A 17,835-nucleotide genomic window follows, 5' to 3' on the forward strand; every position below is an offset into this window, starting at 1 on the left:
AGCAAAACTAATTATTAGATATTACAAAGCGTTAATTACTTTCCCTTACCAACATGGCGGCTGTTGTTGACCGTCACGCTTTAGAGCGTAACGCGCACGTGATTGGTCAGTGTTTTTGTTATTGCCCACACGTGATTGGTCAATGTGTGTTGTTTTTCAGCACGGTCACCGCCCACTGCCGTGAAGGGATGTTTCTAGAAATTTGACCGTGGTCATCTTCTTAGTTTGTCCCAAGTAAGTGGTAAATTATGCCTAAATATTTCGAGGTGGTTACGTGTGTAAAAGTGAATCAATAAATAAAGTAAAAGCCTTTCATGTTTTCGTTTTGAAAGCTCAACTAAGAGTCTGTGAGAGATATACAGCAGTTTGACGTCACTGGAATATCAACTGCTTGTGAGCTAGTCAGATAAACTAGCCTAGCATAGCGACTAACGTTTATTTCTGTACGGTAAACTAGCCTAGCATAGCGACTAACGTTTATTTCTGTACGGTAAACTAGCCTAGCATAGCGACTGACGTTTATTTCTGTAAATGTAACAGAGTGTTGTCCACCACAGCGCGTCTTAGTGCTGTGTTGTTACGGCTCTGAGGAAGAAGATAAGGACAGTCGTGTTAGCTACTGTAGTTAAAAGTCCGGATGAAAACCACTGTTTTGCTAGCGAGTGAGGGGATTAGCTAACTAGACATAAACACCTAGCAAACTGTTCTTATTTTTTGTCAATATAAAGTTCTAAAATACAAATTTGACTCTTTTTTTTAGTCGCACAAAGTCACACAGAGCTAAATAACTAGATAATTACATCACTTGGCCTTTACACTTTCTAAACGACATTATGTAACATGGACACGTGATGCTATGATGTAACGTATCGCATTGTCCGTGCGATACGGCGTTAGGTTTTTTCTGTTTCTATAATCACAATGTTTTCAGAATTGATTTGTACATTAGTACATCACTGTTCTGCTGCTATTTACGCAGCATTCAAGATAGATGTTATCAGTCTGGCTGTTCAAGTTAGTCTTATCAAGAGAGCATATCGTTTAATAATGAGAATCTTCCTTTGTTTTTGCTGTTGCAGAAGCATTTGGCTGGAAGACTTGGCAGCAGTGAACCATGGCAGCATGCTCTCTGAGGTACTCTCTCTACTGGGAGGAGACTGACTGCTTGAGCTACTATGACATGCTGTCTCTTCATGAAGTCTTTGAAATCGTGGGTTCGCAGCTGACGGAGACTGACGTTGAAGTCCTGTCATTCCTTCTCGACGAGGCCTATCCTGCCAGGCATCCTCTAGATCCAGAAAACTGGACTGAAGAGGTTTCGCCAGACTCTGATTCACCTGTAAATTCTCCTTGCCCGCGCCTTTTGGAGGCTTGGCGCAGAATATGTCCTAGGGGAGAGCCGGGTCCCTTCGCTGCCCGCTGCACGCCGAAGAGCGGTGTTGCCTTGTTGCTGGAACTGGAGAGACGTGGCGTCTTGAATGAAGCAAATCTGGAACCTCTGTTGCAGCTACTTCGAATTCTTACACGGCACGACCTCTTACCATTTGTCTCCAACAAGAAAAGAAGAACAGGTAAACAGTGGAGCAACCGTAAATTTGAAGCAGCTGTGCTTTTAATTAAGCCCACATCCCCCACCCCCCTTGCCCATACATACACCCACACCCACACAAAACACGGAAAATTATCAAAGGACAGATAGCTGCATGCAGCAATTCAGGGGGCCAAGCACGACAGAGGCAAAGTAGAAGCAAGCATCAGAGCATGACCAACAGTTTGGTTTGGTCTATAAACACGAAACTCATGTCAAATTTGGTGAAAATCGGACAAATGGTCAGAAAAGCAAAAATATGTTGTTGTTTTTTTCTTCATATCTCATGAGCACTAGGTGGCGCTGTTCCGAAACTGCAGGTTCCCTGAAGTCATGATAGCTCATGACATATACTGAATTTGGTCTGAATGCGCTAAAGTGATCCGCAGATATAGCCTCATGTCCAATCCGGCGTGCTCATCTGCGAATTCGTTTGCGCATTATTCGAGAGCGGATTGTTTAATCAACTTGAATTTGGGATGGTCTGCAGATTTTTTGTGAAAATCGGAGGAGTTCGAAAAAGTGGGTTTTCAGAAAATTCAAAAGACCAGAAATATGTTCATGACAGAAAATGCTATTAGACTCGACATGAGCCGAGGAATCCAAGGAAGAAATCATTTTCTTTCAAAGGTATTTCGTATAAACATGGCTTTAGAGGGTTTGAGATAGCGATTTCAAATTGGCTAGGGTAACATTTCAGATTATGTACAGTTCTATTGGCTGCCATAGACTCGAGCAGAAGAAGAAGAACACTAGCAATTACAAAGGGTGCCTATGCTTCTGCTGTGCTTGGCCCCTAATAATCCACCCTGAACAATTTGCATATCAGTATTAATAATCAATATGTGATCTTAATTGGAAAAAAAAATTATTTTATGATTAAATTTTAGGTAAATTTTTTTTCAGTTACTTGAGAGCTCTGAATTGTTTTCTCCTATTAAAGACCATTGTAATTGACTAACAGTATCGCCCTGTGACGTCAGCGCAGGTCACAACGGCAAGCTAGTCGCGGGAATAATGACAATACTGCACCAACCATTGACAAATATTTCAATATAAACAAATTTTATGTTTTTCAGCGTTGAGTTCTCCTTTAATATCATTTGTTGTCATTTAAAGCAAAACTCATCCTTACTTTCTTGCATTCTCCCCGTCAGTGTCACCGGAGAGAGAACCTGTAAGCTATGTGGAAAGTAGAGAACATACACACGCAAGTTCACACTCAGACCTGGCAAACACACAAGTGTCTCAGTGGAGGGCAGGTGAGTTGAGATGATATTATACTTTGGTCACAAATTCACGAACCTGCCTCTTCAGGCAGGTGAAATTCTCCAAGGGTCTGCTTGTCCTTGTTGCCTGGGCTTGTGATTTGTCCTCACCTGTGAAGTACATGTGAAACAGTCATGAGATATGTGTGTATCTGGTGATTAGGTGTTGGCTCAGCTGTCACAGCATCTGCACCAGCACGAAGGAGAAGGGGAAGAGGGCGAGGCCGGACAAGAAAGGCTAGAGATACGTCAGAAATCCTACCTCAGCCTGTACCTAACAAAGTGACCTGCGGTAAGACCATGTTACCTTTATCTCTCTCATCCTCGCCATCTCTTTCAATTCCATCTTTCTTTTAAACCTTTCTGTTTGTGCCCTTACTCATCTCTTCGTCATTCTCCACAGTTCGGATTTAATCAGGATTTCATCATGACTTATTTCCTTCCTGTATATGTAAACAACGATTACAAATGTCCCTATTCTCCTCTCAGACTTGCTTGTCATCTGCACTCTTCTTAATGTTTGTGCGACCTGTTGTTAGCCCCGATCTCTCAAACAATTAGCAAAATGAAAGTGCTCCATTTATATGGCAAAATTATATATATATATATATATATATATATATATATATATATATATATATATATATATATATATATATATATATATATATATATAAAATGTAAATCACAGATGACCAGTCTCTTAGCAGACCTACCAAATGGCTTCACATTTAAATGTGTTAGTCTGATCAATTATTACTATTTGAATTTCATATGTTACCATCAGTCTAACCTGTTTTCCCCTCCATGGTGTTCTTCTATTCATTCACCACTTTGAACTGCCTGCTGCTCATCTTTACATTTTGTTTTAGATCAAACTGCCTTCACACAATCAGAGAGACACACTCCTTTACCTACACGTATTAAAGCGATTTAGGTTGTAGATGATCTGCTCTTTTAGGATTTGCGTCCGAGTCTCTACAAACCCCATTCAGCATACTCTGATCATTCTGATCCTTCACCATATTGGTTTGAATGATTTGCTTGCATTAATTTTTCATCTACTTGCAGTGAAAGTACAGTGTTTTGTGCAAAAATACACTTAGCAAGCAAGCTTCTTTGTCTCCTGACATCCTCCGTCTTTAAGAGGCGCACCAGGCTGTCAGAGATGGGGGGCGGCCATTTTATGCCTTAACGATGCAGGATGATTCAGTGTTTGATTCAGACACACTGCATTGCTCGTTACAGCGAGACCGCTGACTCAGCCAGTGTTCAGATTAGCACATTTAAGTGCCTGTCCATTTGTTAATAACAACCTGCTGTGTAAGTGATGTGTAAATCTTTAACAAACCAAAAAAAAAGTTGGGACACTGTTTATTAAAATGATTAAAACTGAAGAGTCTGGGTGTATATTGTTGCAACAATGTCAAGTGAATGTATATTAGTAAAGGGAAAAAAAAAAACTAGTGAAACTAGAAGGAATATGGCTAGAGCTACAAATATGCATCATAGCTGCATCTCTTGTTGTAGAAAGAATTTCGCACTTGACTAAAAACTGTAGTACTTTTCCACTGTACTGTGCGGCCCAGCTTGGCAAATTAACCAGGATCCCGCTTTTTTTGTCGTTGTCAGCTGTACTATTTACATGCAGTTAAGTGCTGAAAATAGTCTAAAACATATGTTGGACAAACAGTCAGAGACATGAATAATTCAGATTCATGTCTCCGACTGGAATCTGGTTGCACAAAAGTCTTCAGTAGTGACTTTCTCTTTTCAAAAATCCTTCGTCTGGTGGATTTAGTAGGCAACAACGTAGTTTTATACAACAGCATAAATGTTAAGATTAGATTATTTTCTTATTGATATTCACCCATATTTAGCATTTTTTGTAGGAGTCAAGTAAAATCAGCCATTTTCAGTGCCACCCATATTCTAACATCAAATGAGACATGCCTGCTTTCATTTCAGTCATTTCATTAAAAAAAAAAAAAAAAAAAAAAAAGTCTCAGTAGTCATCACCTGAAAACCTCTAGAAAAACTCCTCCTACTGTCATGGCTACTGTATATGGTGGGAAATGGACACCTGCATTCTGTCAGGTTCCTGTCCTAGGTTCAACTTTGATACCAAGCCGTGCCGGGCTGTTAGTGGAAAATGCTTTAGTCACGGTTTAATGGCTTGTGAAATGAAAACACATATGCATAACGTTAAAAAGTCTTGAAATGAAAAGGGTCATTACGTTACATTAATTTATGTCTCTTTTTAAAAGAATGTTGTATTGTACAGCTCTTTCAACTCTTTAGGAAAGGATTTATGAAAACTTACATAAAGACTGCTGACCTGTGTACTTCTTCAAGGAAAACTCAAGAGCACAGAAGCTTCACTCACTGGTTTATCTAAAACAGAGGTTTCGAACATATGGGATAAAGATTTTAAACCAACCAGCCAGCTAAATGAATTTACAATCTGTGTTCTAAATTAAAATGTGTCTCGAGGACCGTAATTGAATTGAAAGATGGGGGGGGCTAGTCTCTATTATTCTACCAGGTGGCAAAAAAGAGCAATAAACTCAACTGCTGTCATAATGTGCTAATGAAATGTAATGCTTCATTATCACGCTAGACATTTTTGCATAAAATCTCATTTAAGGCCATTTTAGTTCCGGGGTTTAACACTACAAAATGATAAAGTTCTATTAATCCGTGTTGCAGACTGTTCATCTGTTTTCTAGGACACGCACAGTGAGGTCCAAAAGTCCCGAGACCACATTAAAAGTCTGGGATTTTTCCTTTTCTTTTCTCTCCATTTAAAATTGGAAATACACGGAAGGTTTTAGAATTTTGAAAGCATATTAGTAATAAAGATCGTGTTAACTGCTTTGTACAAGGTCAGATTTTCCTCATGTCTAGTCTCTTTTTTTTGAAGCACGTGTTCAGACGACACTTGGATGGATTTGATCTCAAATGGATCATAGGATCGGATCGGTTTAGCACAAACCTGTAGAGCCCGTACCGGCTCGAGTGCAAAACGGGACGTACCAAATGCTAAGAAACTTTGAAATGCATGTAAATATTTCAAAGATTCAACTTTTCACTCAAGTTGTTGTCAGTAATATAATTTGTAATGAAAATTTTTCGATTAAATTAGAAAATAATGCCAAACAGAAGCATTTTCACGAGTGCTCTCCGACTTTTGGACCCCGCCGTGTGTTCAAACTATTTGTGCATTCAGAATGTATATTTTTTTATAAACTGCTGATAAATGACTAAACATTTCATTGGCCTGGCTCACTTGACACTGGACTAAATATAATGTGGCCCACTGCCTTAAATGAGTTTGACACCCCTGCTCTAAAGCCTTTAGATACATCAAAAACACACCACATCCCCCTAAAGGCACCTTACCAAGTAATCAGTTTTGTTTGCGCAAATGAACATGAACGTGTCAGAATGGTTGGTGAATCGTATTTTCTGTTCAAACAGCCTGAAAGGGTGATAAATGGGTAAAGGAGTGGGCAAGAAAGAGTGCCTCAACGTAATTACAAATTGCTGCTATGTTTAATGCCGCTCCGCCATACCAGGTAAACAAACTACTGCATTAGTCACTGGGAAATAAAAAGAAATATGGGCTGTGTGGTGATAAAGGTCCACTAAGTTAAAAAAAACAAATCAATATTTCTAATATTAGCATTGTAATAAAAAGTGAGGGGCATAGGGAACCTCAAATTTTGCAACATTTAGGGCAGCGACTGTCTGAAAAGCTTTGGTGATTGGTTATGCAGTCAACATTATGGCTGTAACATTGTGCAACTGGTGCATTCCCCCAAGTTGAACATGCTAAAACACAGGTGAAACAAACCAGAAATAATTACTGACGTAACCTACCGAAATGGTAAAAGATTGATAAAATTGTAAATCTGAAATGAAAATACGTAAAGAGAATGAATTATAATTGTGAAAGTCTTTTTTAAAAGTCATTTCAGCTGGAGAGCTTTAATCTACTGATTCTAAAATCAGTTATGAAAATATTTCTTGTTTTTATGTTTCGGAGTACTCGCATCGTCAAAGTATCACTCGGTACTCTAAAATAGACCATTTCTGGAGACTACAAATGCCCATAAACAGACCAGTCGTATTTAATCTTCTCATTAACGTCATAATTTCATTGAGAGTTAATATGTCCAGAAAGGTTCCGGGCTGAACCGTGTGTGTTTTGCATTGTACTCCTTGAAAGTCATGTAAGAGAAACCTATGAACCAGAAGAATTGTAATCTGTACCAACCACCACTACATGGTGCTTAGAAAAGTATAATACTTGTTTATTATATACTGTATGATAAAAATTAAGTGGTTTATGAACTCAACAACACTACAGGCTGTCAAGAATCGAGGAGTCAAGGATCAGATGAACCATTAGGCACTTTTGTGCTCCCAGGAAATGAATTAAATGCTTGATTTTTACACACCCAGCGTATGTGACGCATATACAGTGTTTACAGAATAAAGCTGTAGGGTGACTTCATTTCAGCTGCCAATATTTACTTAAGGAAAAATCCATATTCAGAGTCACGCTACACAGGTGCACTGGGTGGCTGATTCAGATTATTGTAATTACCAACATATAGTTCATGTGTTTGAGTTTCCAGGCTTTTGTCCTTTTCAGGAGGTTTTCAGTCGTGTCTAGATGTAAACAGAGCACTTGTCTTAAACCCCCCAAATATCAGGTGATTAAAATATTTATTAATTCGTTCATTCATCCGTCTTCAGCAGCTGCAATACGAGGCCTAATACAATGATGAACAAATCAGATTCATTTGCGATTAGAAGAATTCATATAAACTTCTAATACTAGCCAAATATAATGTAACGCTGATGAATATTCCAAGGAATTGATATCACATTTATTTGCAATCACCGAACATTTGTCTTAATTTAACAATTTGGATCTTACCCACATTAATTAGTTAGAAGGCAATTATTTTTGTTTAAAAAAAAAAATGTCTGCCAACATACTAAATTCTGTCCAAAAAAAAAAAAGGCACATTGTCTTTGATGCCATCTCCTTCAACTTCCTGTATATGCAAGAAACAAAAAAGCTGTCTGTTGCCTTTCCGAGGCTTGGCAGATGAATTCTTTCATAAAGTCGTATTTATGTATTTAATATTGCCCTCAAATGTTTTGTTTTGTTTCAATCTGAAATACAGCTCGTCCCAAAAGCCTCCATACACAGGGCTATGTTGGCCAGCACCACGTCGGTTGTGCCTTCGTCAGTGGATGTCCGTGGACGTCCACAACGCTTCCAGTCTTTTTGAATCTGTTAATAAGTTTGGTGACAGTGTCGTGTGTGTGATGTGCTTGCCACGTTTCCTGTTAAAGTCCATCGCAACCTTGTGACAGCTTCCTGATGCACCATGAGAATGATTTCAGTGCATTCTTCTTTTGTCAAAGGCATTCATAAAGGCTATATTAAGGGGGAAATAAACTAAGTTTGGAAGATATTTTGCTAAAAAGTTTTAATTTCCCCTTTGTTTGGAGACTTTTGGGACACCCTGTATTGTGGTTATAATAAATTGTCACCCAGCAGTGCTGGACTTAATACTGGTCAGTATGCGAAAAATAAAAAAATGACAATCATAAGTTTTGGGATAAAATTGTTCATATCTGAGACATGCCTCTGTTTTGGCCAAACCTTGCCCCGTAAAAGAGCTGTAAGAGGTAGTTTGTTGTTGGTGAGGCAGGAACCGATGGTCTCATAATTGAAGTGTGATTATATTACTTAGTGGACCTTTAACTTGTTTTTGCATTCTACTCCATTTATATCTAAATTATTGCTTTCTTTCCCATGTGAAATATTTACATGAAGTAGACGTCATTCCCAGTGTTTTTTTAGTCTCGCTTCAGTTTCCCAGACATCTTCATTCTGCATGATCACATTATCTCTTCTCTTTATTCATTCTCTCTCTCACACTCTTTCAACATAACATAATGCTGGGACAGTAAATGAAATGCACTTGCCCTGATTGAAAGCAAACGCTTTAAGGCTCTCTAGAGTATAACTCTCTACTCTATATCTGAACTTGGCGAATCTCGCCGATGCGCTGTCAGTACTTGTGCAGCCGGATATTGCCCTCATTCACTTTCCCTCATTACTGCTCAAGCTTCTAAATATCGGGAACCCAAAAGAGCATGCGTAGTGTTTCAGCTCATTGTAAATGATGGAAATGCACTGCAGTCAATGTGTTGGGAGCATTAACCCAGTGTTGTCTGCCACAAGCTCTTTTTTTTAACCCGCTTTTTCAGTGTACATGTGGCTTTTTTTTTTTTTTTTTTTTTTTAAATGATAACCCATTTTCTTTATTCTTAGTTTTATGGAATGACGTTTTCAGTTCATGAATTGTTTTCATTTAATTGGTTTGTTCTCACTAAAACATTCGCCAAAGCACAGTGCTGTGAAAAAGTATTTGCCCCATCCTGATTTCTTCTGTTTTTGTGTATGTCATACTAAATAGACCTTCCAACGAAATGCAACATAAAACAAAGGCAACCTGAGTAAACACACAATCCAGTCTTTATTTTTTATTGAAGCAAAAAAAGTTATCCAACACCTATCACCAATGTGAAAAACTAATTGCCCCCTCAAACTTAAAATCTGGTTGCGCCACCTTTAGCAGCAATAAGTGCAACCAAACGCTTCCGATAACTGGAGATCAGTCTTTCACAGCACTGTGGTGGAATTTCTTTGCAGAACTGCTTTAGTTCAGCCATATTGGAGGGTTTTCAAGCATGAACTGCCCACAGCATCTCAACTGGTTAAAGTCAGGTCTTTGACTAGGTCACTCCAAAACTTTTTTTTTTTTTTTGAGCCATTCAGAGGTGGACTTGCTTCTTTGGATCATTGTCATCTGTCAACTGTCTTCAGTTTCAACTTGCCGACTGAAGACCGGACATTCTCCTTTAGGATTTTCTGGTAGAGTAGAATTCATGTTTCCCTCAATTATTGCAAGTTGCCCAGGCCCTGAAGCAACAAAGCATCCCCACACCATCACACTTCCACCACCAGGCTTGTTTGTAGGTATGATGTTCTTTTTGTGCAATTCTGTGTTTGGTTTATGCCAGATGTGACAGGACCCCTGTCTACCAAACAGTTCCACTTTCGACTCATCAATCCACAGAACATTCTCCCAAAAGGTTTCAAGAACGACAAGATGTGTTTTGGCAAAATTCAGACGAGCCTTAATGTTCTTCTGGGTTAGCAGTGGTTTTCACCTCACCACTCTCCCTTGGATGCCATTTTTGCCCAGTGTCTTTCTGATAGTGGAGTCATGAACAGTGACCTTTATTGATGCAAGAGAGGACTGTAGTTCTTGGCTCTTTTGTGACTTTTGGAAGGCCGGTCACTTCTGGGAAGGTTCGCTACTGTGCCGAGTTTTTCCATTTGTAGATAATGGCTCTCACTCTGGTTCTTTGGAGTCGCAGAGCCTTTGAAATAGCTTTGTAACCCTTCCCAGACTGATGTATTTCAGTCACCTTCTTTTTCATAATTTCTGGAATTCTTTCAATTTCAGCATAGTGTGTTACTGGGTAAGAGCTTTTAACCAACTTCATATTGATAAAAAAGTTCTATTTAAGTGTCCGTTTGATTGAACAGGGTTTTCAGTAATCGGGCCTGGTTGTGTCTGGTCCAGCTGAACCCCATTATGAATGCAGCTTCATAGATCTGGGGAATTAGTATCTATGGGGGCAAATACATTTTCACACAGGCCCAGTTAGTATTTGATAACTTTCTTGCTTCAATAAATAACATTATCATTTAAAATCTGTATTTTGTCTTTACTCAGGTTGCCTTTGTTTTATCTTAGATTTTGTTTTCATTTCTGAAACAATTTAGTATGAGATGTACCTGTACCTGGAGATGAAACAAAAAGTTTATTATTTTCTATTTAACACAGTCCTTTTGTCTTATCACGTAAAAAAAAAAAAAAAAAAAAGACCTTATTTTGGAACGGAAGATATTTCTCTTCCATTATTTCAACATGTTGGTTATACTCTTAAAAGAATTTTGCCATTTAAGATACAGTCCTGCTTTACCATGAATGACCTTTGACCTTTTGCTCCTGAACGTGCTGAAAGTGCTCTTTGCTCTATTGACCCCACATTTGATTCCAGCAGGTTGACTCAGGAATGGGTAGGAAAAGCAGGAGAATGGATAGAGAAAGAGAGAGTGCACGCCACACTAAAGGGTGTGCGCTGTCCTCTCTGTGCGATCATACTCAAGCCAAGTGCATTCTCACTCGTGCTCTCCTTCATGAGGCCTGGTCCATGTCTAAGGTAAAAACTTTACCTTCCTCACTCGGTTAAGAGGAGGGGTGAAAGTGCTGAATGTTACCATTATAGTCCACTTCCTCAAACCATGATTCCCCAAAAGACCTGTTTTTATTTGTGTACTATTAGTAGACTTTAGGGGAAAGAACTTGTACAGAATTCTGGAGAAAGTTGTTGGCCACAGAACTGACTCAAGAAAGGCAGAACATTTCTTAACATGATCTCTACCTTGTGTTTCCATCGCTGCTAAGTGGGAAAGTAACCTTCATATAATGGGAAAATTGTTCTAAAACAATATAATTTTCTTTCACAGCTATCAGGGTTCTCCTGAATGCGTGTCATTTGAACTGATCAAAACTGAGGAAGTCAATAACAATAACAAACCTGAATCTGCCTTGAGTAGTAGCTCAACCTTGAGAAATGTCCAATTTTTCATTTTGTGAGCAGTTCTGAGGAAAATGACCAAACAGAGCTCTTGCTGAAAATCAAATTAATTTAAAAAAAAAAAATGTAGACGTAAATATCATTGGAAGGGGGACTGCAAATTCAATTTATTTCTACCCATATAAAATTGAAGCTTATGAAATTGCCTGATTTGACCGCAACAGAGGAACAGCCTTTGGAAAACGTTCATCCCAAACTCTGCTTGTCTCTTTCTCTCTCCTTTGTGTCCACAGTTGAAAAACAGACTGACTCAAGTGTCAGGAACAAAACAAGTTGGCCATCCTCACATACTTTGAGAGGGAGAGAGCGAACATAAAGAACGAGATAAAATAGCGAGTGGTTGGTCAGCAGCCTCCTGCTCTTGTTCTCTCTCCCTCCGTCTTGGTTTGTTGTTCACCACAAAAGAGGGATGGAAATAGTCTGGAAGCTCTTCACATGGAGCAGCTCCTCGTAAAATTGTGCCTAAAGGTTGTGTTTTGCTGGAAAAATGAAATGACCTGTTTTTTTTTATTTAGAAAGTAGAAAACCTTACTTTACCATCATGGATTAATGTAATTTTGCTCAAATGGCCTCCTGTCTGATTCTCTGTAAACAGTAAACACATAATCCATCATTAGACAAAAACTGTTGGTTCATGTATTTTGTACTGAGACTTCTGCCTAAACAAAGTGGCGGAAGTGAATCTGGAAGCTTGATGGAGATGTTCTTTTTTTTTTTCTTTTCCTTAAAATTTTTTTTTAACTTTGTTTTTTTTTTTTTTTTAAATAATGCAAAAAAGCATAATGTCCTCGCTGCATGACAGCATTCGGGGTGCTTTAAAATGGAACGAAGTGGAAAGTGCACTGAATGTACACTGTCATTGGACCTTCTCTGGAGAATCACCCCCCCCCTCCCCCAAAAAAAGAGAAAAAAAGAAAAAGAAGCTTTTAACCACTATATGCTTCCAGTTTGTTGTGTGCAAACCAACTTTGAATTTATTATTTGTGGGGAATATTTTGAACAAGATAGATCCAGGGGGTAAAAATCTCAATTATAATGATGTTTTACTAGTTACTTGTTTTTACACTCAATTCTAAAAGCCCACGGAGATGTGTATGCTTTCATTATTCTCTTGGAGTTATATAAATTAAGAACTAGGAAATTGCCTTTCCTTGTGCTCTTATCTTAGTCAGAATTCTCACTGGTAAATTTCCATTGTAGTATTTTCTAATGTGTTATTTGATGTCTATGAGAAGTGCTTGTTGCAGACAGTAGTTACAAATGAACAGTGATGTGCAGGGAGGTTTAATATGCTAATGTTTACAAACATTCAGCCTTCCTGTAGTGATGGATTTTATCTCAAATCCTATTATTATTCCTTCATACATAATAAACTAGCTGTATTAGAATCATATTGAAGCAAATGCTGTTGGACAAGTATCTCAATCTCTAATATTTACAATAACTTTGAATTGCTCAGTTAATTATGTTTTTTCTTGGGATTTCTCATAACAGCCTCCTGAATTTGTTTAAAAAACAACAACAACAACAACAAAAAAAAAACTTTGAGTCTCATGATTGCACTCCATGTATCCATTGAGTTCCTAAGATACTCTTTCGCTTTTAAGTCACCAAACATAAAAAGCGAGTACAGTTGGTTGAGGGTGGGAAGGTTGGATTTGTGTTGCAGCAGTGTTCTGAAGATCGATGGGCCCACTCCTCTTCTGACATGAAATGACATGAAAGGAAATGACATCACAACGAAGCGCTGGTTCAGTATGTATCTTTCAATCGTATCTTGCCATCTCTGTGCCCTGTGCTGTTGCATGACATCAGTTCCTCCTCCTGTTCTCAAAATGACCACACGGTAGCGCCATGCTTTACTAGTCTGTGTTACTTCTGACTGCTTGGCCTCTGAAACATTTTAGTTCCGATCAAAAGACCAGTTCTGCTCAATGACAGTCCACCTTGAAATAAGTGAATTTTTTTAGTACTGGGGAGCTGCGTTTTAGTTTATCGATTACACTGAATTAACTGAAACTTAGCCCCTCTGTTGGTGGACTTGTTAATGCTGAAGCTCCCAAAATGAATTGTGAGTCCAAAATGGGTGCGAGGTTAAAACGGGACAGTCGAAAATTCAACACAATGCAGAGGACCAGTAAGAAACAATGCTGTATCCCCCAAAGTGCTGGAAATCATTTGGCATTGTGTGCCATCAGTGAAACCCACCTTTTTGAGTTCTGCTTGCTCAATTAAAATATTCCTGTCCATCTCTAAAGTGTAACAACAGCGAATGGTCTTCTGCGAGATCCGTTGTTCACTCAGAATTTGCTCAGCTGAAGAGTGTTAACCCTTTCTTGACTGTCTACTCCTAGAACTGAAATCATTACTCTCCTTTTGTTTTTTGTTTTTTTTTGTTTTTTAGTTTTGTTTTGGTTTTCTTGAAGTAATCTCTGAATGTATTTCTAAACATTCAGCTGTATCCTCATCTGGACCAGATGAATGTTTTAATCATTTCAGTTCAGGTTTCAGTCACCACTGTTGAGTTCAGAAGCAGCTCCACGCTGCTTGCAGCCACAATGCTCCTGAGCAGAATAGTTTCACTTTAAGGCCATTAAGTACTCAGTCAAGAAATCCTATCCTCTTGCATTCTGTAAAACTTATTGTGAAAGAACAAAGACCTCTCAAGAGCCAAGTTATTGTTTGTTGATATGTTTGTTGAGTCTGTCTGATAATTGACTAAATTTTCTTACTTATTTCTCAACCTTTTTATCCCTCTCTTCTCTTGCCTATCCATCTACACCTGTTTTTACTGCAACCTTTCCTTTTTTTCTACTCATTCGTTAATACCCTCGGCTCATCCTGCTTGCCTGGCCTCTCTGATTTTTTATTTATTTATTTATTTTTAAATACTATCCTCTTACTGTGTCCCCCACTTATCCCATTCCCTCCCATCTCTATTCACCATCCCTTCCTTCCTCTTTTCTTTTCCTCCATTCTCCTCCTTTTCTTCTTTCCTCATGGCAGACATCCGGCTGCGTGTTCGGGCCGAGTACTCCGAGCACGAGTCAGCCCTGCGCGCCAGGGTTTCCTCAGATAAGCAACAGCCTCTGGAGCGCCAGTTTGAACTGTTCAGCCGGGCCAGCCTTCTGCTGCGCGCTCGTGACCTCGGCTCCATTGTCTGCGACATCAAATTTTCTGAGCTGCAGAACCTGGACGCGTTCTGGGCCGACTACCTGAGCGGCGCGCTGCTGGAGGCACTCAAGGGCGTGTTCATCACAGACTCCCTGAAGAGAGCGGCTGGCCAAGAGGGCGTGCGGCTGTTAGTCAGCGTCGACCAGGACGACTATGAAGAGGGAAGGAAGCTTCTGCTCAGCAACCAGACTCACAGCACAGCAAGTGGCCCAATGTACAGGTAAGATAGTGTCCTCGCTGTCAGACAGTGGTCAAGGGCTGATTAGTGAGAAGGTCACTGGTTCCCATTGTTTGAGTTCTTTTTCCAGGTGCTTTACTGAAACTGAAGCCTTTAACTCTTAACTTAAGAGTCAGTCATTGTGTGGTTATTTTAAGTAATTTTAAAAAGGCAGCTCCTGCCCTTAAATTAGGATTTGGTGCAGGAAACTTGCTATCAGGAGTGATTTCTGTGTGTTTTCTTTTTTTTTCTTTTCTTTTCTATGTTAAAACCTGTTCAGGATAATAACTGACCCATTTTTAAAGCATTGTAAAGATTATTTGTGCCACTAGGGGGCAGTAGATGACATTAGCTTTTCTCATTTGAGACCATTTTGGCCAGCTAACACTAATTTTATGCAGAAAGGTTTTTTTTAACCAATGATTTATCATTAATAGTGTGATCACTGTATGTAATGCTGATGAAGTGCATTTTTATTGTAAATAAAGTGCCATGTTTGTCAGGCTTCTCTAAAGTGCACTAATTTTTGTTCCTTTGTTCCCAGGCCCTGAGAAATATAAAAGCTGCCAAAAAGAAGAGAGACGAAAGAAGAAAAAAACAAAGGTGTTCTTGAGTTAATTTAATCAAGACCGTTCAGGATGGGCTGTCTACGGATTGAGAGTATATAAAGAGAGATTTGAATTCGAGTATGGCTGAAAGAAACACAAACACTTTACCAAACAGGTACAATGTTTCCTGTAGATTTGTTTTTTTTAAGGCTAATCGATGGTGCACACGTTCAGACCACACATAAGTTGTGGGCAGCTTCCTGTGCTGCTGGTAATCTGTGCATTACAATGTCTTTGGTTACGCCACACATTGAAACAAGGGAGACCCAACTAAAACTGGTTCTGTATTTTATGTTAAGGGTAGCTGGGTAACAAGAATTTTCCATGATTTTGCTCTAATTGTGTTGATTAGGCATCTACATTGAAGAAGAGGAAACTGAGCTTAATTAAATACTTTGTAACCAACGGTATTGTTCTGAAAGTACCAAGATTGGTCTCCAAAAATGGTCATTATTTGTCAACTTAATCATAAAAAATATCCCTATACTGGTAAGGTGTCTGTTTTCTACAAGTTGATTTATGTTGTGTGTGTGTATGCTCACTATAGCAGGACACTGAAGAAACATAACAGTGGTATTAGTTTACCTGGTAATTATGGGTATTTATGGACCAGATGTAACCGAACATCTGTGCAGTAAACACCAGCATTCCAAGATCCAGGTCCAAAAATGTGTCAGAGATGCTTGGAGACAAGTAACGAGTCATTTCTAGTGAAAGGGCTTCTTATATGAACACTTTCACTCGAACAGATGATTCAGACAAGCTGCAGTCTTCTTGACCTTAAGTCACAACCACACTGAGCCTTTATAGGATTTTTTTATTATTAGTATTATTAAGAATATATAGGTTAATACATATGTTATCTTTGTATCGTTTAAAGACAATGTAAACAAAAAGAAACAGTCATGGGTAACGATTCGTCTATACTCTTGCGTGTCTGGTCAAAATGTTGTTTTTTTCCTGTGTGCTACTTTTTCCTTCTGTTTTTGTTGAACATTTTAATTTAATGAACCCAGGTATAGACGTTTATATTTAAATTCCAATTGAATTCTGAATAAAATACTATCACAAGCGCTTTTTTCCATTGTACTATTTTTTTGGCCAGATTTTGTCGATTGGGTGCTCCGCACTTTGTCGTCTCAGAAAACCTTAACAAAAATTAAGTTCATTAATTAATAAATAACATTAATGAATTCTGGTCGGACAAGAGCAAAGTGTCTCAGTGGAGTTTTGTGAGGTCCAGGACCAGCCACAAGCAGTTGCCCTCGGTGTTCCTGTGGATCGGGTTTTTATAGCCCGCTGCTGTTCTCAATTTTCTTACAGGTGAAGAATTAAAACCTGATCCGCTGCCAATCACGTTTCCGTGCACTTTCTTTATTTCCGTGCACTCACTTATTGAACCAGAGTGTCCCACTGTTATAGCCATTCATGTACTGGAGTCCCACTGCATGTATTGCTGCACAAAAATATCTTTCAATCCAAGGAGTCTTTGCCTGGTAAATAATTTTTTTTTTAAAGAAAGTCCTGTGACCCATGCTACATGACTTGTTTAGCTCAGTGTAGTATTGCTACCATTCAGAGTCAGTTCTCTGGAGCACCCTTCTCAGTGTAATCACCATATGCTAACACCGTAACAAGGTATTTTAGTCAACGACGTTTAAGATCTCATCATAAACTTTATTTATATTTATACTAAATAAAGTGTTAGTATAGTGTTCCTTCCTAATATAGTGCTCAGTAAGTGTATACGGATATTTACTGAGATGGGTTCACCATTTAAGGAATGATATACTGAAATCATACGTAGTTTGCATTGCAAAAAATAGATATATATAAATGGTGTTGAGGAACTATAATAAAGGTAGGAAAAGAAACCTTTCAGTCGATCTTTCTTATCAGGGTACACTACGGGTCACTTTGTATGTACACAATTACTGACTGAATCCCATGTGTTGCTCTGTGCAATTTGTCAGCTCCTCTCCACTCTGTCCATCAATGCCAAGGGACTACCACACCACAAGACCACTGCTGAGTAGCTATTATTTGGGTGGTGGGTAATTCTCAGCACAGAAGTGACACTAACAGGGTGTTCTTACACGCACTTAGCTTGTTCCACCTGGTAGCTGTACAGTTGGTGTGTTTATCCTAACATTTCCCCTGCTAAATGTATGTTCTCCTTTGGTTTCTGACCACAGGACTGCATGTGACTGAACTGTT

The 17,835-nt window shown here is 38.9% G+C and overlaps 1 protein-coding gene across 1 annotated transcript; it reads left to right on the forward strand.

Annotated features, from left to right (window-relative positions):
• Positions 1–154: 154 nt before the first annotated feature.
• dedd1 (death effector domain-containing 1) lies at positions 155–16,691 on the forward strand. Its single transcript, XM_017469514.3, has 6 exons — positions 155–234; positions 1,080–1,571; positions 2,746–2,850; positions 3,020–3,148; positions 14,626–15,013; positions 15,555–16,691. The coding sequence occupies exons 2-6, from the start codon at positions 1,115–1,117 to the stop codon at positions 15,559–15,561; spliced, it is 1,086 nt and encodes a 361-aa protein (XP_017325003.1). The 5' UTR covers positions 155–234; positions 1,080–1,114; the 3' UTR covers positions 15,562–16,691.
• The last annotated feature ends 1,144 nt before the right edge of the window (positions 16,692–17,835 follow it).

The sequence above is a fragment of the Ictalurus punctatus genome, chromosome 1 (genome assembly GCF_001660625.3).
Source record: "Ictalurus punctatus breed USDA103 chromosome 1, Coco_2.0, whole genome shotgun sequence".
In the NCBI taxonomy this organism is placed as follows: domain Eukaryota; kingdom Metazoa; phylum Chordata; class Actinopteri; order Siluriformes; family Ictaluridae; genus Ictalurus; species Ictalurus punctatus.